The sequence below is a fragment of the Aquarana catesbeiana genome, linkage group LG08 (assembly GCF_042186555.1).
Source record: "Aquarana catesbeiana isolate 2022-GZ linkage group LG08, ASM4218655v1, whole genome shotgun sequence".
In the NCBI taxonomy this organism is placed as follows: Eukaryota; Metazoa; Chordata; class Amphibia; order Anura; family Ranidae; genus Aquarana; species Aquarana catesbeiana.
The window spans coordinates 177133850-177157516 of record NC_133331.1 but is presented as its reverse complement, the minus strand read 5'-3'; the positions used below and the strand labels follow the sequence as shown (position 1 = coordinate 177157516).

The 23667-nt window shown below is 41.6% G+C and overlaps 1 protein-coding gene across 2 annotated transcripts in view; it reads right to left on the bottom strand.

Annotated features, from left to right (window-relative positions):
• LOC141106176 (microsomal triglyceride transfer protein large subunit-like) overlaps positions 1–23667 on the bottom strand; it is a 239517-nt gene that overhangs the window by 78748 nt on the left and 137102 nt on the right. For both annotated transcript variants that reach the window (XM_073596713.1, XM_073596714.1), the window contains 4 exons: positions 23368–23580; positions 14133–14347; positions 13774–13871; positions 2086–2207 (listed from right to left, as the gene is read on the bottom strand). In XM_073596713.1, coding sequence (XP_073452814.1) covers positions 2086–2207; positions 13774–13871; positions 14133–14347; positions 23368–23580 — 648 coding nt within the window. The remainder of the gene's footprint in view (positions 1–2085; positions 2208–13773; positions 13872–14132; positions 14348–23367; positions 23581–23667) is intronic.

Here is a 23667-nt window from a genome sequence, read left to right as displayed (position 1 = left end):
ATGCATTATTTTACATTTTTTTACATTGAACCTCATTTGCCATCTAGTTGCCCACCCCATTAAATTGTTCAGATCTTCCTGCAAGGTTTACACATCCTGCGGAGAAATTATTGCCCTGCTTATCTTAGTATCATCTGCAAATACAGAGATTGAACTGTGTACCCCATCCTCCGGGTCATTTATGAACAAATTAAATAGGATTGGTCCCAGCACAGAACCCTGAGGAACCCCGCTACCCACCCCTGACCATTCCAAGTACTCCCCATTTCTCACCATCCTCTGAACTCGCCCTTTTAGCCAGTTTTTAATCCATGGACTCACCCTATGGTCCATGCCAACGGACCTTATTTTGTACAGTAAACGTTTATGGGGAACTGTGTCAAATGCTTTTGCAAAATCCATTGATACAAGGCAGGATGGATCCATGCTTTCAAGTTGAGACTCATCAGACCAGGCAACATTTTTCCAATTTTCTGTTGTCCAGTTTTGGTAAGCCTGTGTGAATTGTAGCCTCAGTTTCCTGTTCTTAGCTGACAGAAGTGGCACCCAGTGTGGTCTTCTGCTGCTGTAGCCCAGCTGCTTCAAGATTTGATGTGTTGTGCGCTCAGAGATGGTATTCTGCATACCTTGGTTGCAACAAGTGGTTATTTGAGTTACTGTTGCCTTTCTATCATCTTGAACCAGTCTGCCCATTCTCCTCTAACCTCCAACATCCAACAGGTTTTTTTATCCACACAACTCCCGCTCACTGGATATTTTCTCTTTTCCGGACCATTCTCTGTAAAACCTAGAGATGGTTGTGTGTGAAAATCCCAGTAGATCAGTTTTTGAAATACTCAGACCAGCTCGTCTGGCACCAACAACCATGCCACATTCAAAGTCACTTAAATTACCTTTCTTCCCCATTCTGATGCTCGGTTTCAATTTCAGCAAGTTGTTTTCACCACATCTAGATACCTAAATGCATCGAGTTGCTGACATGTGATTGGCTGATTGGCAATTTGTGTTACCAAGCAATTGAACAGGTGTACCTAATAAAGTGGCCAGGAGTGTATGGTCCTCTTTTTTGACAATATCATAGGAGTATATTCACAAAAAAAAATGCTGGATGAATATTCAAATCATTCACCCAGCCAACACAACTCTCACTATATTTTGCCTAATACATCTATTTCCTATGATCGCATGCTCCATCTGGTGGCCAAAATGCAATATATTCCTGAAATCAGAAAAATACTGCATTATGGCCACTGGATGGAGCTGACCATCCAATGAAATAAAAATTTTGGCCACAATGTAGTAATAACCCACAATTCCCCCTAGTCTGTTTTACAAGAACTCAATCTATAGGAACAACAAACCTGTCATAAGCGAAACTAGAAACATTTCTTGGTGAAGTCCAACATTATATCTAAATGTGATCTTGGCACACTACCATATGCTGTATGTAAAATCTGAAGCTGGAGCTTGCAATCTCAGTAGAATGAAAAAGTTACATAGAGATTGGGGTATTTTTGTACTGCTTTACAGTGGCTAAGTGGCAGCTGTGATTTTCTGTTTGTTCTGGTAATCCCAAATTTTTATGCAAACAGTTCAATTTCAAATTCCTGATCTGATTGTCAAATAAGAAAATAATGTATGAATGTATAATGTATTGTAATATTAAATGTACAATATAAAAGGTGCCCTCTCTAAAAAGTTAATGGGTGTAAGAAATATAGGTATGATTATTGGGGGAACCCTGCTGCTAGCCAAGGCTCTGGAATGTGCCAATCTAGAACTAAGGCTCCATTCACACCTGAGCGATCCGAATCGCAGTAAATCGCGGGACGTTTGTGTTATGCCATTACTTCTTAAAGTCATTTGAAGAATTTGAAGCACATCATCATGATGTTGTTAGCCTGAAGCAGAAATAGTAGAGGGCTTGTATACTGCAGTGAATTTTGCTAATACAGCTTAGCTGATCACAGGAATGAATGAGTTGCTTCAGTGAGGAATGAAGGCAAAGAGGATTTCTGTCTTCTCACAGTCTTTATCCCATTGTATCATATGTCATCATACAGTATATAAAGCTTTAAATCAAACCTGTATTGTCTTGAGATGATGGTTGGGGTCAAATAATGTATTGTGAAATGTACTTCTTTTCAGTAGCCCAGAATCAGCGAAGAGAAGGTCAATGCCATACGTGGAAGCCAGATCATCTGTAGCTGAACAAAGGAATACAAATATATCAAACTACCTTTGCCTAATTCAGCAAGCATTTGCACCAGTTTCAGTAAAGTTACTGACATGGACGACAAATCCAAGTAGTTCTCACAACCGCCACTTTAACCACTTGAGCTCCAGAAGATTTTGCCCCCTTCATAACCAGGGCATTTTTTTTTTTTTGCTCTTCTTCACTGCGCTACTTTAATTGGCAATTGTGCGGTCATGCAGCACTGTACCTAACACATTTAAATTTATATCATTTTTTTTCCACACAAATAGAGCTTTTTTTTGGTGGTATTTGATCATCACTGGGTTATTTATTTTTTATTATATAAACAAAAAAAGACCAAAAATTTTGAAAAAAACCTATATTTTTATATAAAACATATCAAATAAAAAAGATCACATTTCTTCATAACTTTAGGCCAAAATGTATTCTGCTACGTCTTGGGTAAAAAAAAAAAATCTGAATAAGTGTATATCGTTTGGTTTGCATGAAAGTTATAGCATCTTCAACAGGGGTAGCGACCTGGGGCCCTCCAGCTGTTGCGGAACTACAAATCCCATCAAGCCTCTGTGAGTAATTGTAGCTGCCAGCCTTGCAATGCCTCATGGGAAATGTAGTTCCACAACAACTGCAGGGCCCCAGGTTGCCTACCCTTGGTCTACATACTATGGTATATACGAGGTATACTGGAATTTTAATTTTTTTATACTAGTAATGGCGGTGATCAGCAACTTATAGTAGGACTGCGATAGTGCATCAGGCAATCTAACTAACTGACACTGGGTTGGGAACGGACTGACACTAACATCGCCAGTGACACTAATACAGTGATCAGTGATAATCCTATACACTGTCACTGTACTAATGACACTGGCTGGGAAGGGATTAACATCTAGGGGCAATCAAGGGGTTATCTGTGTGCCTAACTATGTGTAATTTGTGCTGATTTTACTAATTGATGTGATTGTTTTTAAAAACAGCCACTTTACTGCTCTGTGCAGAGAACCCTGTGTTGTTAGTAAACACAGGGCTCTGTACTGTGATTCACTAAGCCAATCAGCAGGTCCCAGCCATAAATTATTGGCCGGGACCTGCTGACCGACTTGTGCTGTACCGAATCACAGCACAGATGGGGTGGTAACGCACGCACCCTCTACCCAGAAATGCTGAATCACGTATGTGTACGTGATCTGGCGCAGAGCGGCCGCTCTGTTGCAGTATTTTAGCAATGGGGCAGTCCGCAAGTGCTTAAAAACCCAACTCTATCACAGCAACAGTTTTTTAAAGAATTGCTGCCAGTTCGCAGATTAAGAACCTGGTGTTAACTAAGACCAGCTTTGAGCTGGCATAGGGGGGTACAGTGTACACCAGTGGTGTACAGTATGTCTGTGCTGGAAAACTGTTGTGTATGTGACAGCTTCCTGCACAGGGCTCTATACCTGACCCCATTCAGCCGTCAACTGAGAGACTAGTGCCCCGTCAGGTCCACCTGCCTGTTGATTGACAGTGCACAGCAGTGCTTGGATTCGAAAGCTGCTATTGGACTGAATAACAAACTATGGATCCTCCCACTGCCATACATTGTCAATCAGCAGCCAGGCGGACCTGATGTGGAACTAGTTTCTTATTATGCTCCTCTCACCCCCTACTACAAAAGTTCAGCGCCGCCATACACATGATGCCACCTCCTGCTTTAGCCACGTGCTCCTGGTCTCTGCTCCCCCTCTTTACAGTTTGCCATACAGAGGATCTCCCCTCCTGTTACTTTCAGCCATGTGCTCCTGCCCATGTATCAAGGCATCAAGTATCAGTTTGCAGTGAAAACAATATTGGGTGGATATAAATATGAACAATGCCACAATACTAAATACAATAAACCCTGCGCTATGGTGTATAAACTAAGTGTAGCTGTCTGCACTATGATTACCCTGGTATGGGGTTAATCGCAATCAAAAACAGTAAATGTGTGCAGCGCTACCCCTAAATAAAGTGCTTAAATAAACTCAATAAATATGAAGCTGCTCACATAAATACAAAAAATCACATGAAATGAAATATGGTACATAAATAAGATAAACCATATAAGGTGCTCTGTGTTTGTAAATAAATTCATATAAGTTCAATAATTGTATAAAGTTCATGCTGTATGCTTCAAAAAGAAGTGTGCTCAATGCTTCAAAATAAATAAATCAAGTGCAACACTCTGTGCTCACCTCCTTTGTCTCCTCACTCACCAGAGGAATGTAATATTAGCGCTGTGTATGAGGTCAGCAGATCAAACCGGCTTCTCCTTTAGCTGTCCTCATTACTCGAATGCCACAATGTTGATTTGCGGCAGAACCATTGGGGACTTCTCAGTTCCATGGAACCCCAGTTGAGAAACCCTGATTTAATGATATTTCTACAATAATTGTTGTTATATCTACAGCTCACTGATCAGATCCAATGTTATGTAAGCTGTAGATCTGAAAAAATTTTTTAGCGGTTCCCCAACATTTCAAACTTTTAGCCAAGGGTTCCTACAAGGTAAAAAGGTTGAGAAACCCTGGTCTAGATACTTGAGGCCCTGGGCTCAGGTATCCTCGCAGAGGACAGGAGAGGATAAGATAATGTCTAAGAAGAAGTACCAGAGGTGGCTTTACCACTTGAAGTCCTATGGAGGAAGAACTCATGGAGAGGCTGCGAAAACATTGAGATGGGATCACTGAGGCTACTGCTGCTGCTACTGGGAAAAATATGGTTGCTAATAGATACAGCTGCGACTATAGAGGTACAGATTGCTGGATTTCTGCTTAAAGACCTTCTTTCTGTACTGGAGTCTACTCTTGTGTTTTTGAACACCCGGTACTGGCCTGGAGTGTGAGCTATTTTTTGTTTGCATCTTAAAAGGTTACAAAAAACTGCCTATGCAGACAAGGGGTGCCTGTAGATAAAAACAAAATGTGCAGTTTTGGTTTAAATACAATATTTCCCTTGCTATAGGTCTAGGCAATTTATGTATCTCATGAAGCCTGCCTGGAAGATTCCCAAGAGAAGCCTAGTGTTACTGTTCACCTTAAAGTGATTCTAAATTAATTTTTTTTTTTAAATAACAAACATGTTACACTTTACTTCTCTGTGCAATGGTTTTGCACAGAGTAGCCCCAATCCTTTTCTTTTTGGGTCCTGGCTCCTCCCCCCTGCCAAGTGCCCCCAATAGCAAGCCTCTTGCTATAGGGGCACTCGAGCAAGCATACTCCTGAGCCGTGCTCTGTGTGTCTATTTAGACACAGAGTGTGTCTCAGCCCTGCTCCCCACTCTCTCCTCATTGGCTCACTGGCTGTGATTGACATCAGCAAGAGCCAATGGCTCCTGCTGCTGTGTGAACCAGTGAGGAGTGAGAGACTCAGGAAAGCCGCCTCTGTTCTCATGCACATTGCTGGATTGAGATTAAACTCAGGTAAGTATAGGGGGGGGCACTGCAGTCGGAAGATTTTTTACCCTAATGCATAGAATGCTTTAAGGTAAAAAAAAACCTTGAGCCTTTAGAACCACTTTAAAAATCACAGTGAGCTAAAAATCTTAAAGAGTAAAAATCTTAGCTCAGAGCTACTCGGGGTGGGGGGGATTTATTCAGAGAAAGAGCCCACTCTTGTGATGATAAAGGTGAACAGTTAGCTAGGCACTTCTTAGCAACACCCTGGGTGATGCCCCTTGGGTGATGCCATTGCTGACCATCTTATAAGAATACAAGTTGCGTGAACAGCTTTTGTTTTCCCAAAGTTCAGCTTTAACACATTTACTTTTTTTTTGTCAAACAGAAAAAAAAGCTTCAAATTTTAAGGGTTAACTTTGCATTACTTTTGTACAAGCTATGGGTCTTGCACTAGGATTGGAGACTGTTGCTGCATTTCATCATAAGATGACGACAAGTGTTCTTTTCAGTCATTTTTTACATTTCTTGCATTTGCATGCTGCACCTATGCTATGTAATTACTTTGGTAAGGAATATTGGAGCCCTATATGAGGATAGTTACATAGTTACGTAGTTAGTCAGGTTAAAAAAAGACACAAGTCGATCTAGTTCAACCAAAAAATATATAAAAAAATCCCATATTCGCAATACTATACCCACAGTTGATCCAGAGGAAGCCAAAAAACCCAGAAAAGCATGATCCAATTTCCTACAGCAGGGGAAAAAATTCCTTCCTGATCCCCAGAGAGGCAATCAGATTTTCCTGAATAAATTTTACCTATAACTGTTAGTACCCAGTTATATTATGTACATTTGGGAAAGAACCCAGGCCTTTTTTAAAGCAATCTACTGAGCTTGCCAGAACCACCTCTGAAGGGAGTCTATTCCAAATTTTCACAGCTCTTACTGTGAAGAAACCTTTCCATATTTGGAGATTAAATCTTTTTTCCTCTAGACGTAAAGAGTGACCCCTTGTCCTCTGTGATGACCTTAAAGTGAATAACTCAACACCAAGTTCACTATAGAAGGGTGTCTCATGTTCTCTTTAGTTGGGCTAACTTACTGACTCTGAAAAGGCCACTTAAGTTGAATACTATGTGTATGTATTTTTATTATTATACAGGGTGGCATTTGTGGGGTCTCCAAGGTGGTAATGGTTCTATTGCACCCTGGAGACCCGTTTGGGGGCTTTGATTGTTCACTTAGTGATCAATTGGGACATCTATGATGGGCAGAAGTTAATTTCAGCTTGTAAGTGTTAATACCATACTTAAAGTGGTTGTAAACCACATTCATGAAAGTTGAACTAGCACATATATATGTAGTGTTTACTTATCTCTCTCCAAAGCTCTAAGTGTCGTTTCTCTTTGATGCTCCGTTCCTCTGTTATCAGCATGATTCACTTCTGAGAAGTTCTCGGACACATGAGATAACAGTAGCTGAAAATTTGTGTTGGGGAGGGAGGTTAGAGATAGATAAGCAAAGAGCTTGTCCAATCATCTCTCACACTGTGTAAGTCCAGTATCCCCACCCACCCAGGGGGGATCCAGAGTCTAGTCTCGGGAGGGGCACTGCCAGAAAATAAGTTTTTTTGGGGGCAATTTATCAGGGAAATGGCTGATGTTGGCGCTTCAATCATCACGGCACCATGGTTATTATAGTGTCAGGATGTTTAAAACAAATTATTTCTATTATTACATTGTTATAGAAAATGAAATAGTTCAACTCACCATAATGCAGAATCAGTGGGAGCCCCGAGTGTGTCACTTGCCACATCGCCTGCCACCAGATGCAGATTATCACTTGCCACGTCACCTGCCACACATTGCAAATTGTCCACTATCACCTGCCACAAGTTGTGGATTGTCACTTGCCATGTCACCTGTCACACATTGCAGATTGTTCGATTGCCACGTCACCTGCCACAAGTTGTGGATTGTCCACTTGCCACGTCACCTGCCACAAGCTGCGGATTGTCACTTGCCACATGTTGCAAATTGTCCACTATCACCTGCCACACATTGCCTGTTGTCCATTTGCCACAAGTTGCAAATTGTCTATTTGACAGACCTAGCCGGGAAAGAGACTTTTGGAGGGGACTGTATGCTAGCCTCTTGCCGATCGATCGGGGGCCCTTGCATTTGGGGGAACAGTGCTCTTTGTGAGCTTTATGCCTGGGGACCCTTGAGGTTGTATTACTGTGGATTCGGGTCCTGGTCCCCCAGGACACACAGACTCTGGGGACCCTGGATTTGCCATGTTGGAATAGTGGCTGATTCATAATGCTGGGACAGATACTGTTAGGAGATGCTGATGTAAATTCCAACACCTGTCTGTCTATTGTCTGCTAAAATGTGTATTGTAAATAAGTCTATACTATTGGATCTAAGAGTCATTAGATCCCCATTGTTATTTGTGTTAATTAACTCTGCTATTGTGTGAAGAAGAGTCTATGTTGATTGTGATAATGTTGATTGGATTTTCTGAACTACAAGACGGCCAGTCTGGCCTAACGGTCATGTCTGAGTCATCTAGGCTGTCTAAAGGGATTAGTTTATTAGCTCATGTTAATTAGGTTAATTAGGTTACAGCTGTATTGTTAGAGTAATATGAGCAGGAGGTCTGCACCTCCACTTTGAGTGTATAAAAGCCTGTATTTTGCAATAAAGGATATTCCTGTTTGAACTTACATACAGCCTGCCTGGTGTTTGTTCTGAGCTATCACAACTGGACTAGAACGGCACAGAGCTGTAGTTCTAGTCCCGGAGCATTGGATGACCGAACCATCAGACGTTGCAATCTGATTCAATAGCTGGAGAGGAGTGTCGGGAGAGTGGAACCGAGCGAGCAAGGGGCTTGTTACAGTCCACCTGCCACCCATTGTGGATTGTCCACCTGCCACAAGTTGCAGATAGTCACTTTCCTGCTAAGGTGGGGAATGGGGATTGTCAATTCCTGCGTCCCAGTCTGAGTCAGGCAGCAGAGAGATGATGTAATCTCTCTGCTGCCTGCACAGTGAGTGAGGGCGGAACTGCCAGGATGCAGGGCGGGCGCTGGGCTGTGAGAGATGATGTCATCTCTCTGCTCCGCCACCCACTGATTGGCCAGTCCACCCACCGAGCCTCCCAGCTGGCAGCTTCCCGTCCATCCCTCCCCCCCGCCGAGCCACCCAGCTGGCAGCTTCCCGTCCATCCCTCCCCCCCACTCAGTGTGACTGTACAAGCGCCGAGTGGGTGAGCCGCCAGGCAGTTAGCAACGAGTGCAGGGAAGAGGCTCCACCCACCTCCTCCTGGTATCCTGCCATGTCAGTGCGAGTCTCTCTCTCGGCGCCGCTGATCGGCTGATGTGAGAGAGAGACTCGAGCAGAGGCAGCGGCAGCCGCAGAGGCACTGGCTTCAATGACATATCAGTGCTACTATTTTGGGGGGGCAATTGCCCTGTTGCCCCCCCTGGATCTGCCCCTGCACCTACCCCTATGTTTTGCTGATAGAGGAAAAAAGATTTTTAACACAATCTGCACTTTCCAAAGGGTGTAGAGAGGGGAAGAAAGCAGATATGCATGCAAAACTTATGTAGAAGGATTTGTTTTATCTCTTTGTATCATCTGATCACTTCACTGGGTATATGTGAGGGTTTACATCCACTTTAAAGCATGGTGTTACAGTAAGATATAATCTATGTTGAATATTGTTAAAGTGGGAGTAAACTCCCATGAATATTTTTTACCTATACGTAAGCCTATAATAAGGCTTACCTATAGGTACTGTAAATATCGCCACTGGAAGGCTTCGTTCTAAGGTAAGTTTCAAATAATGTGGCAATATGCAAAGCATACTAGCACATTATAACATTGCCTTGCAGGTTGCAAAAAAAAAACACAGGGGTTTACTACAGCTTTAATGATACTATTATTTTCTATCACAGTGTGGTACAATTTTCCCTGAGGAAGAATTTTGTATATGTGTATATTCGAAACGCTTCGGACTTTCCCATTAAAAGGACTGGCTGTGAAAAAGATAACCATTACAGCAAGAACCAGACTGGGTGTACCACATAATGTAAATTGGCGGTTTTGTGTTTTTAAAATACTGTATATGTTGATATGGCTGTATGGAATGAGCCTTTGCTATATATGACCTTTATATACTTTGGATTTTAATATTTTTTAATATACTTTCTAATTTTAATATAAGGTTTCTATATTTTCTGGAACCATCTGGTTCCCCTTAAAATCCCATTGGAGGAACTTGGTAAAAATATGCATTCTTCGCCAGTTTATTATTGCATTATTGCTAGTTATCTGTCACTTGATGTTCCTCAAACTTGATCCAGATTGATAGTTGCTGCATTATAAGGCAATGTTCAGATCGAAACATGCTATTTTCATTCATACCCTGACATACAGCTGCTGATTTATATAATTAATTTTCTGATTCATCTCATACTGAATTAAAAAAAAAAACAGTTAACAATGACTACTCTGCCAACAAGAGTTTCATTTAATTAAGCACGTCATCGTCAGACATTACTCATCACACATGCCAGTGCTTATATTTAGGAATGGTGCACATGAATGTTAATGCTCTACTTCTACCCATCTTTGCTTTCTGTTTCAGTGTTCAGTAACTTGACTGAGATCTCAATTCTGTGCTTGGTTTCACAGACAGAGGAGGAGGACAGGAAATAGATAAGGCATTCACAAATATAATTAGTTCTCTGTGCACATGATGGCTTAACACACAGAAACCTCTAAAGAAAAGGATAAAAGAAGGCAGACTGACCATACTTCCTCACTGACTATTCTAGATCACATAAATGTTTAAGGCTTCATGGACGTTTTTACAACCTCTTCTGAACGATTTAACTTGACAGATAGTAACCCACGTTCAAAACGTCTGTTTTGCCGCGTTTGCATTTAGAAGCATTTAAAAAAATATATAAATTTTTGTTTTAAATAGCCAAAAATGAAAAACGCCTGTAAACGAAATGCGGCTAAACACGAGTTACCGCATTTAGCAGCTTTTGGCGCTTGAAATGCTTATAAACTCAGCTTCTGAACCCATTTTTTTTGCGTTCCCAAAAAAGCCTCTAAACTCAACTGCCTAGAAACTACTGTAAACAACCCTGTGTACATGTACTGATAAGATAACATAGAGGAGAGTTCAGGATCAGTTGAAAAAAATGCCCAACTGCTCCTAAATGTCCGTTTAGCAGCAGCAGTGTACATGAGGCCTTAACTTGACAGGTAGTAACCCACGTTTAAAACGTCAATTTTCCAGATATCAGTGGGTGTAAGATAGGAGAAGACGAGCACAAACTCGCTGCTTTTGCCGATGATGTGCTATTCTTCATTAACAAACCTAGGATCACGACTCCAAATTTGTTGATGACCATAAAAAGATATGGTGAGATCTCAAACTTCAAAATTAACCTTAGTAAGTCTGAAGCTCTATATATAAACATAACCAAACAAGAAGTTAAACTCCTTAAAGAAATTCAGTTTCCATGGAGAAAGGATATTAGATATCCAGGGGTCAGATTGACTGACTCATTGAGGAAAATATATTTAATAAATTACATACTTTATTAGACGAAATTAAGCAGGAAATTTAAAAATATCAACAATGCCCTCTCTCATGGATTGGGCGGATTAATACAGTAAAAATAGTGCTAGCCCCGAAAATTTGATATAAGTTCCAGATGCTTCCAATACCACTCCCCCAAGCATACTTAAGAGCCTTGAGAGGGTTAATATCGAGATTTGTATGGTGTAATAGAAAACCACGTATCGCATACACGGTACTGAGTAGGGGGAAAACACAGGATTTCAAAAAGTACTATAACGCAGTTGTTCTTTCACGGGTAATGGAATGGGCAAGAGAGGTGGTAGATAAAAGATGGGTCAATATAGAAAAAGTTTTGAGTAATACACAGTTAAGTCACATAATATGGAACCCCCCACAATATAGGAAATTGGGATCAAACACACGCGAGATAACACGGTTCACACTAAAAATTTGGGATCAGATTCATGCACAAAATAAATGGGATTATAATTCACCTTTGATTTATTTAAAAGACAACAAGTTTTTTGAGCCGGGATGAGGTCAGTGGGAGGGAATTGGATAAAAAAAGGGAATGCACAACTGAAAGATATTATTAAGAATGGTAAAATTAACACTTTTCAAGAATTAGGATTAAACACGGACTTAATGAAAATTGATGCATGGCGGTACAGCCAACTGACTCATTTTGTCGATAGACTGCCACAGCCTATCAGACATGGAGAAGATTACAGGCCACTGGAGCAGCTCTGTATGAGAGAAAAATCAAAAAACAATATATCACGAATATACAAAATCTTAATGATTAGAGACGAGTTGGATGCGTCACCTTACATTAAGAAATGGGAAAATGAGTTGGGGTGACAATGTAATAAATACACTTTGGAGACAATTTTGGAGTCGACACACAGTTCCGCGTAGACACTAAAATGATTGAGGCTAACTTTAAGTGCCTGGCAAGGTGGTATGCGACAAACGGATAAATCCGCGGAGTGTTGGAGAGGGTGTAAGGTCCTAGGAACAATGGCCCATTTATGGTGGGAGTGTCCCATTATTAAAGAATTCTGGAAGGAAGTCTTACAGTTTATAAAGGAAATTACAAACAAAGATATCCCGGAAGACCCGTGGACATGTTTGTTCCATGGGACAGCTGGCCCTGCTAGAGACTATAAAACCTCAATAGTCCCCATCTTACTGAATGTGGCTAAAAGCTTAATTCCGAAAAAATGGCAGAAAGTGGAGAGCCCTAAAATACAGGATTGGATTTTCCGTGTTAACAAAATATGTAACTTAGAGGTTAGAGGATGGGAGAGTGGAATCGGAAGAAGGTATCGATTGTAAGGACAAATGGGCTAAGTGGGTAGCGTTTAAAACAACGTGGAGATATGTCGAGGAGTTTACTCGATAAATATAAAGGGGGGCAGGGATAGGTAAATATCAGATTTGAAATCCCTACCTTTATTGAACTTTGCAGGAAGGGGAGGGGGGAGGGATTTAAGGGTAATGGTGGATTATTAGCAATAAGAAATATTTCTTTTTGTATATCCGATGTATGTTGTTGTGTTATTTATAAAATTAAATAAAGAATATAAAAAAAAAAAAAAAAAAACACGTCAGTTTTGCCACATCTACATGCAACGTTTTGGCGTGTTTACGTTTAGAAGTGTTTTTTAAAAAAAATGGCATGGGTCTTTTTTTTTAAATAGCCAAAAATGAAAAACGTCTGTAAACGAAACGCGGCTAACCGCAAGTTACCATGTTTAGCCGCGTGTAGAAGCGTTTGGCGCTTGAAATGCTTGTAAACTCAATACTTGTAAACTCCGTTTACCAGCAACAGTGTACATGAGGCCTAAACAGAAATGTTCATTAGTCTATTTAATTTACAATATTAAATTACTGAATTATAATGAAAACATTTCGATGCACAGTAGATCTCCCTTTGATTCATTAAATGCAAAGTTATACCTAAATGTGGGAGAAATAATCAATTTACATATGGTAAATCTATTTAAAAAGAGAACATAACAATCCTAAAGTTTCACATTGACATGCAGTAAATGTAATTCACAATGACACAGTCAGGCAAGGTCATAAATCAAGTTAACAGAAAAGACAACTCAAAACTGATAATTCAAGCGGGCTTAGTGACATGGGGATTGCTGCAGAATGATCTCCGTAGTGGTGTTCCCTCTTCTAACACCCCACACACCACCACCACCCCCGTGTAGTTCCTTTCCTCCTGCCAATAAATAAGTAGTACAATAAACAGGGAGAGTCAAATCCTTCAGCAATGGCTTTGGCAAGTGGGCAGACATGGAAGTTTAACAAATCTTATCCCTGCAGAAATGTAAAACAACATTTTCAGGCACTCTGCTAGTGTGTGCCTAAACAGTGGTGGACAATACCCTTTTTGCAGGTACCGGAAAAAGCTTACAAATAATGTTGTAAAAATATAATTTAGAAATTTCTGTATTAATCTCAATAGTCACCTGTTATATCCCACTACAGAATTTAGGATCATCATAAATTCATGAACTTACCAGTCAATAATCCAGAAAACACAACAGATCTTCCAGCTTGTGACAAATACCAATAATTATGGTGAAATATGCTCTTGCTATAATTATTGCTGGCATTCCTGCATAAAAAAAACACAGAAACATTGTACGTTAGGTGAAGTTTTATATATATAAGCCATAGAAGTAGATACAACTGACTAAATGTGCTGTAAAGCTCAAATTTCTTATTTTTAAAATGGATTTATATACGGTAATAAAAAATGTATTTTTAGACCGCAAATATACTTAGCTCCGGATCAATTCCCATTCTTCTGTTAAACATTTCTTCATAAATATACTTACATTCCAAAGCATAATCCATTCTAAAATAAAATCATTACTTTAATGGGTGTTGGAGGTTCAGCCTGTTGTGCAGCTTGGATATCAGTAATTTGGAAGATTCAGTGTCCATCAGTTGTAAGCCCGCTAAAATATTTGTAAGGTCCTCCAAAGTGCAATCTGCTAACAAAAGAGTCTCTGCTGCCATAAGCCGGCTGTTTTTATCGTGAAGTTGGTTTGTTTGATGGAGGATACTCTTCATGGTGTCCTTCACCTCCTAAAAAAAAACATGAATTATTTCTTGCTTGCAAACATTATGTTCTATATAGCTAAGAATGGCCTTCACAATGCACAGCCCACATATTATTTATGCATTTATAGATAATGAAAACTGACTGACATGGTGTTCAACTGGTATAGAAGGGGGCGTAGGTAGCACTTCAGTGCTCATTTGGTGTCCTTCTAAACCTTAAAAAATATTTTGTGCTACTTATACTTTTATATGGTGTATACTATAGCATTTCACATCAATATTATATGCACACGATTTGATATATCGCTGCACATGTAGTAGTATATATCAGCATTATTTGCACATGGTGTTTATATCTGATTTTTTATGTATATATCGTTGTACATGTAGTGATGTCCCCAATATTCAGAAATTACACTTGTAATGCCGCGTACACACGAGCGGACATTACGGCGGACTTTGCCCGGCGGACTTTTCGATGTACTTTCCGACGGACTTTCTGAATGAACGGACTTGCCTACACACAATCCACCAAAGTCCGTCGAATTCGTACGTGATGACGTACGACCGGACTAAAACAAGGAAGTTCATAGCCAGTAGCCAATAGCTGCCCTAGCATGGCTTTTTGTCCGTCGAACTAGCATACAGATGGCGGACTTTTCGACCGGACTCGATTTCAACGGATAAATTTTAAACAAGTTTCAAATCTAAGTCCGTCCAACTTTTGAGAAAACAAAGTCCGCTGGAGCCCACACACATCGAATTGTCCGACGAAATCCAGTCCGCCGGGCAAAGTCCGCCGTAATGTCCGCTCGTGTGTACGCGGCATAAGAGATACTGATTACTGAGAGGAGAAGAATAGGTCAAGACATCCTTTTTAAGACGTGTAACTGTCAGTAAATGTAGGCTCTGATGATGTCCTAATGGACAAAACATGTTGGGAAGAGCTGAATGCACTGGCCTCACATGCTGCTGTCTTAGGGTGCACTCAGCAGCATTTTATGTATGGATTTTACATGTTTTTACTTGTTTTGTTTTAATAAACCCAAATCCTTTCTTTATATAATATTTTTAGGAAATTAGGTTGCGGAACTACTGTGTTACAAAGGCCAGTGGAGTACCATGAAAGGATTCAATCACCGGAGTTGTCTGCAGTTTGATCTTATTATTAATGTTACCATTCTAAAGCGGATGTAACCTAAGTGCATGGGGTTTAGTCTCCGGTAAGTGTGCATTCCACTTATTTGGTGACAGGATCCACATGAGGGGATCGTTTTTTCAGAAAGATTGTCTTCTATGTTTTGAGCTTATACTCCTGGTAAATAGAAACAGGTGTCACTGTGGATGGATTTTAAATGTGAATCCTCACTGTCTATCATTTTTACCTCTTTGTTTTACAGTATTTCACAAAAGTGAATACACCCCTCACATTTTGTAAATATTTTATTATATCTTTTCATGTGACAACACTGAAGAAATATGAATAGAGATAAGGGATGTAGGTATGGCGCTGCTCTGACGTGATGCGATTTTTATAGTTGCCTTGTGTGATGACTTAATTGGATTCTGCTGGCTAAATGTGTTATCTTGCAAATTTCAAGGGTGATAAGCCTAATATACAAAATAGTGCTTAGAAAGTGAATTATTTACAAGACACATATCATAAACAAAAAAAATATAAAAAACGTTTAAAAATTAGAATTTAAAGTGGCATGTGATATAGCCTTAAACAGCCAATTTTTACTTGCTTTTCAATTGTGCTACACCCTCTGATGTGTGTGTTATTGGGTTAGAGAAAATGGTGTGGGTTACCCCTCTGGATGTTGATTGTGGGTAAGAGTGATTAAATATGCAAAAAAAAATACAAATGGATGTCGCATAAGCCAAAACTGAAAGTGAAAAACTATTTGTTGATTACACATATGTGAATACTTATAATTAAAGTCCCGTTGTGCTAAATATGGGTTATAGATATCGCAATTCTATATCACATACCATTTCATTTTCAACTATTTAAGTGCAAAGAACGTGCTAGTTATACTAAAATCATAAAGTGACTGGTGCTTAAAAAGTAAACAAAGTGATTCGTGCTTCATAAGCCCAGTACTTGCTGGAAAAATATGTGTACATAATTATGATGAAAAGTCTTTTTAAATGGCTCAAAATGTCTTTGTTCAAATTGTAATTTGGAAAGGATATGAGCAATCACAGTGTTTGCCACTGTGTAGCAGCCCTGGATGTCTCTGGTCCGTGCTGTGAGTGTTGCTATACCGGCTAAATTATGGGTTCCCTTATCTTTACAATTTTGGCCTCTTGGTCCTTCTGCAATTTGATTGTGATCAAATTAGAGTGTGAAACGCGTCAGCTGTGTCTGTACTATCTGCCTGATTGTCCTGTATTTTTGATGATCCAAGTTTTACAATAAAGAAGATTTTTTCAACTTTATCCGGTGTGCGGCATCCAGATTTTCCTGTTTCAAACCTTGCAATTTGATTGTGATGTTCACATGCTGTGAAATATTATATCAAGAATTGTAATTACACGCCCCTATTAAACAGGAGCAGAAAAATTGGGCTTTAGGCACTGGTGCCACAACACTGTAACCCCTCACAGATACTCTAGTTGGAGCGCAGGAATGAGCCCTGCTGCAAAGTATAGCATCAAAAATTGTAATTACACGCCCCTGTTAAACAGGGGCAGAAAAATTGAACCTTAGGCACTGGTGGTGTTGCCACAACACCGCAACCCCTCACAGATACTCTAGTTGGAGCGCAGGAATGAGCCCTGCTGCAAAGTATTGCATCAAAAATTGTAATTACACGCCTTTGTTAAACAGGGGCAGAAAAATTGGGCCTTAGCCACTGGTGGCGATTCCCAGAACCAAAAATGTTGTTACAAGCTATCAGCATGAACATTGAGGAGGAAGAGGATAGTCTCTCAGCATAACAGGGTAGTCACTCAGCATCAGCATAAGCAGTCTTGAAGGGATCTCACATTAAAAAAAAATTATTCAGTTACATCAGCATCAGGAGCTTGGTAGCTGGTGATCCAAGATTCATTTTTATGAAGGTCAGCCAAATGACCAATTCGGTGGACAGGCGCACCCTGTGATCGGTTACAAAGCCTCCAGCAGCAATGAATGTGCGTTCCGAAAGAACGCTGGATGCAGGACAGGCCAGTAGCTCAATTGCATACTGTGCAAGCTCTGGCCAGTGATCCATCCTCAAGACCCAGTAACCCAGAGGATTTTCGGTGAGAAAGGTGTCCAGGTCTGATCTTGCCCCTAGGTATTCCTGCACCATGTGTATCAGACACTGGCGATGGTTGCTGGAACCGATCATAACTTGGGGCTGCGAACTAAAAAACTGTCTGAACGCATCGGTCAGACGGCCACCTTCTCCACAGCTCCTTCTGTGACTGACTGAAGCCTCAGTAACACGTTGTCCAGGAGGACCAGGATATTGTAACCTCCCAGTCTCTGGAAACGCATTGCACAAACCTTTCTGCAAGGCCTCCCGAAGATGTTTCATCCTCTGCTCCCTCTGCGATGGCAAGATAAGGTCCGCAATCTTACCCTTGTAACGTGGATCAAGGAGGGTTGCCAGCCAGTAATGATCCCTCTCCTTGATACCACGAATACGAGGATCCTTCCGCAGGCTTTGCAGGATCAGGGAGGCCATGCAGCGTAGGTGTGCTGCGTGGCCCGGAGTCCTCTGGGTAAGGAAGTCCTCCTCTTCCTGCCTCTGTTCTGCCTCAAGTGCCCTGTCCATTATTCCACGCAGCGTGTGCTCCAACAGGTGGACAAGAGGAACAGTGTCACTGATGCATGCACTGTCACTGCTCACCATCCTTGTGGCCTCCTGAAATGGTGACAGGACAGTTCATGCATCCCTGATCATGGCCCACTGGTGTGGGGAAAAAAAACAAGCTCCCCTGACCCTATCCTGATGCCATAGTCGTGCAGGTACTCATTGATGGCCCTCTGCTGCGTGTGCAGCTGCTGCAGCATGGCCAACATTAAGTTGCACCTGGTGGGTATGTCACAGATTAGACGGTTCTTGGGCAGATTAAATTCCTTTTGGAGGTCAGCCAGCCGAGCACTGGCATTATATGACCTGCGGAAATGCACACAGACTTTCCTGGCCTGCCTCAGAACACCCTGTAAGCCTGGGTACCTGCCCAAGAACCGCTGTACCACCAAGTTAAGGACGTGAGCCAAACAGGGCACATGGGTCAGTTGTCCCTGTTGGAGGGCAGAGAGGAGGTTGGTGCCATTGTCGCAAACCACCATTCCTGGTTTAAGCTAGCGTGGCGTCAACCACCTCTGAACCTGCCCCTGCAGAGCTGACAGAATCTTTGCCCCAGTGTGGCTCCTGTCCCCCAAGCACACCAGCTCAAGCACTGCATGGCATCTTTTTGCCTGCGTAGCCCCTTAAACGCCTATGGAGCACCGCTGGTTTCTGAGGACAAATCAGCACAGGAAGAGGCCATGGAGGAACAAGAAGGGGAGGGGGTGGAGGAGAGAGGTGTGGCAGAATCACCACTAGTAGAATTTTGGAGGTGTGGTGGCGGAACAACCTCCAACACTACTGCACCCTGTCCTGCATTCTTCCCAGCTGCCAGCAGAGTCACCCAGTGCGCGGTGAAAGATAGGTAACGTCCCTGTCCATGCCTGCTGGACCATGAGTCAGCGGTAATATGCACCTTATCACTGACCGCCCTGCCCAGCAAGGCATGAACATTGCCTTCCACATGCCAGTAGAGAGCCGGAATCGCCTTCCATGAAAAAAAGTGGCGTTTGGGAACCTGCCACTGAGGTACCGCACATTCCACAAACTCACGGAAGGGGGCAGAGTCTACCAACTGAAAAGGCAGCAGTTGAAGTGCTAGAAATTTAGCCAAGCTAGCATTCAACCGAAAAACATTATCATGTCATAACCAATATATAAAAATGGCTGGACCCCAGTTCAGCTGCCAAAATAGAACTTAATAAGAAAAGCTCATTATCATAGTTGAAGTACTCCGAAACTCCGAAATTGGCTGGACCCCAGTGCAGCTGCCAAAATAGAACTTAAAGTGGTTGTATAGTCAAATTTTTAACTTTTACCTACAGGTAAGCCTATAATAAGGCTTACCTGTAGGTAAAAAAAGAAATCTCCTGAACCTGTACGGTTTAGGAGATATTCCCCTTGCAATGAGCCGCTGACTGCAGCAGTGCATGCGCACAGGGGATTCTCGGCTGAAAGCCCGGCAGATGCCAGACCTCGCCGGAAAGAAGTCTCCCCCGCGCATGCGCGGGAGTGACTACATCGCGGCTCCAGCCACTCACAGCGCTGGAGCCACGATACCCGGAAGACACGCCGAGGCAACATGTCAGCTACCTCGGCATGGACCAGGTGAGATACCGATGCCTCGTTCTAAGTTAAGTATTTCATAATAAGCTAGTATGCGGTGCATACTAGCTCATTATGCCTTTTACCTTACAGGGGGTTTACTACCGCTTTAATAAGAAAAGCTCATTATCATAGTTGAAGTACTCCGAAACTTAGTGTATACGATACCACCATAACTCCAGATGGCAAGGGGCTAATGCATTAAGTACCTAGTACCCCCTTTACAAGATATGCATACCAAATATGAATTAAAATGAAGCAAAAAGTAAAGTGCACTGTGCCTGTATGTTTCCTCGGTTGCCAGAAAGATGGGAAAGCGGCTGCTGTGTACAGCACCGATACACTTCCTGGTTCCTCAGCCCGTAGAGAACACACGTCACTTCTGGTTAATGTCGTAGATGACGTCATTGACGCGTTTCGCCACTTTCTGACTTTGTCTGAGGGAGATGTTTTATTCCTTTCACATGGTTTACTGGAGCCCTGTATAGCGTGACTGACATCCGCAATGCCCGCTGGTCACTGACCCGGTGCTCTGGGGTTGGAAAGCACTTGCCCTGTTGCATACCAGTGACCTAGTGACCTATAGGGCTCCAATCTAGAGTCCTACCCGAATCTGCTGCCTGAGCTCCAGTTATTCATCCTTAGACACAGTCCTGGAGTATGCTGAAAGGACAATCCGCAGCAGCCCCAGGAACTCTGATGCCAGATATATATCTCCGCTGGGGTGACTGAAGTCTGTTATCCTGATCTTGGATCCCGGTGGAGGTTTGGATGTCCCAGACTTCAGGAAGTATCCCCAGGGCCGTCTTTAATATTGATTGAACCCTGTGCAAAATTTTTCTTGGGGCCCCCCCCCATGCAGTTTTGCTCTCCACCTGCTCTGAGACATACAATAAATAGCAGCTAGACTCAAAATCAGTTTACTGAATCAGATCAGACAGTGATTGCGATTGGTCTCCAGAGGTTACAGTGTATCATTACCGCTCACTGACTGGTTGCTAGAGGTTACAGCAAACATTTCGGCTCACTGATTAGTTGCTAGAGGTTACAGCACATGATTTCTGCTTGTTGATAGAGATTACTGTACATCAATACTGCTCACTGATTGGTTACTACACATCATTACTGCTTACTGATTAGTTGCTAGAGGTTACAGCACATCATCTCCTCACTGCCTGCACACCAAGGACAGGACCTTGCTCACCTGTGAACCCCAAACTGTAATTCCTTCTCTGCCTACCTCTGCACACCCCACACTACCCCCCCCCACACACTAATTTGCTTATCTTTGCAGAACAGGCTGATGGTAGGCTTAATGACCACAGTTGTAGGCAGGACTTTCAAGCATGTTCTTTTATCTCCCCAGTGGGTAGCATTCAGTATAGGTGATGTGATATGACCTCAGGGGGGCATGATATACATATGAATATCATATGATATACATATGAATACCACCTCTGTTTACATAGAATGCTGCTGGTCCACCACTATTTACATATGAATGCAGCTGCTATTTACATATCAGTGCCGGTATTTACATGTAAACACAGGGTCTGCAGGTGAGTCATCTGTGCACAACAATAGGGCAGAGCTGGGCAGCTTTAATAACAGAGCTTCACACTGAGATATTAGGATACAGCACGGGACTAAAACCTCAAGGGGCGAGGGAATTTAAACTGGGATAGTTGGCAAGTATGAGGCAGCTGCTTTGGGCCTCACAACAATGACAGGGCCCAGGACAGCTGCCCCTTTTGCCCTGCCTTAAAGACGGCCCTGAGCGTCCCACTGCTTGCCACCAGTGCAACGAAACGTCCCACACTCCGCATCTGCTATGAGTTCCGACAGTATGAAACAGTCACTATTTCTAATATGGCAAATAAAGGGTTCCCAGAGTTTGTGTGCCTACTGGTGGCTGGAGTTGATGACATCAGCATCTGCTATGAGTCCCGACAGTATGAAGCAGTCACTATTTTAATATGGCATATACAGGGTTCCCAGAGTTTGTGTGCCTACTGGGACATGCACTTGGATTCAAAGTAAGATTACATCAAGGGTCCCCAGGCATATACCTCACAAAGAGTATTGTTCTCTTAAAATCCAGGGCCCATAATCAGTAGGCAAGAGGCTAGCATTCAGTCCCCTCCAAAAGCCTTTGTCCTGGGTAAGTCTATAACAGTGATGTCCTTCCAATTGACGACAGGTGTAACACCTCATGCTCCCCAAGAGATAGATAAGACAAAAATATCTTTTTATCGGATATTAAGACCTTTCAAGGACTGTATACTATATTTACTTTATTTATTTATGTTACATGCTTACAGTTTATTAGTTCCTATGGTAATTTGTAATTGGAGTCTCACTTCTGGCACCACAATTGTAAAATCATTATTGAAAAGGTATGATGAAATCTTCTAATTGGGGCATTTAGAAACAATGGTTTTTCCAGATAATTCAGTTTTAGTTGGCAATCTCTCAGCACCCGCTTAGTGACCTAGGCATTTGTAATCAGTAGTACTGATCTGACCATGTGCTGTTATAGTACTAGTCAGAGGTGTGCGCAGCCTATTGCATTAGGGTGTGCACTCCAGAGCTCAAGCACACTGAAGCATAGTAAACTGGAATTTAAAAAACAAATGAGTCTAGAGTGCACAACATTATATTAAAGCCCAACTCCAGCCAAAGTGTTCTTTTTTTTCTTTTTTTTTTTTGTTTGATAGGAAAGCGAGAAAGAGTTACCTCCTCTCACCACTTATATTGCTGTGTGTCTATATTGTAATATTTATCCTAATTTCCTGTCGATGTTACAGACAGAATAGAAAATGAGTGGAAATACCACCAGTTCGGACAAAGACGCTTACAAGTGTTTTTTTATGGAGCTCCATTTAGCACTTTGGCATGGACCTTGACATGAAGGCTTTTTTCTAAAATGTCTTTTACAATACGCCACCTTCGGCCATATCTAGAGGTTAGAATTTTTTTTTTACTAGAGTTAGGCCTTAAGCTACAAAATTAAATTGTTTGCTGCAAATGTGTTCAGATTATACCTCTTCAATGATATAAATGTAACATTAAAACTTGCCAATTTCTTTACTTTCCCTAACATCAACAATGGTGTGTTGTAAGACTGGGAAGCGCCCGCATTATGTATCAGAAAGACAAACATATTTGGTTGGGATATATAAGGAATTTGGTTTATCCACAAGAACAGATTCCTGAAAATATAAATACTTCAATAGAAATGGCGCACAGTGAAGAACATAAATTATTAATATGTTTTTTCACACAGCCTAAGATCATGTTACTCTAGGTATAATTACACTCAAGAGAAGAATGTAAATGTATTTTTACTATAGACCCTTCACCTCACTTAGTAGAATTAAGTACAGCCTCACAGATGCTCATTATTCTTATTATTACCCTTTTCCTGGCAGTTTGTAAAGGCTTCATAAAAAATAAGCCCTAGGCAGCCCACATTGAAGCTGCTGAAGGGCTAAAAGAACAAAACAAAAAAGGTACTGGGAAAATCGATTTACATTTTGCTAAATAGAATAGAACATAGAGTGATGTGAATGTACAAGAAACATACTGTATAATGCAGGGAAGAAAGAAGTCAAGTTATTGATGCATTTGTCTGTATCCAGGCTTCAGTACCTGATCAGATAAAAAGTATGGTGGGAAGGCCTGCAGAGCAGACAAGGCTGTACTGCACACCACCCCTGTGTGCTCCTCTGCATATTGAAGTAGAGTAGGGATGGTTTCAGGCAGCTGAGCGTTCTTCAAAGATAGAAGGTATATTTTCATCTCATCCTCATCCTCTGCATTATTCAACCCTTCCAAAATCGTGTCCTTTGCTAGTTCAACATCCTGCAAAAAAAAAAAAAAATGCAGAAACAGATTTATCAAGTTACTTATCAAATGCCCAACTCAAACTCAAACTGGACAAAGTGTAGC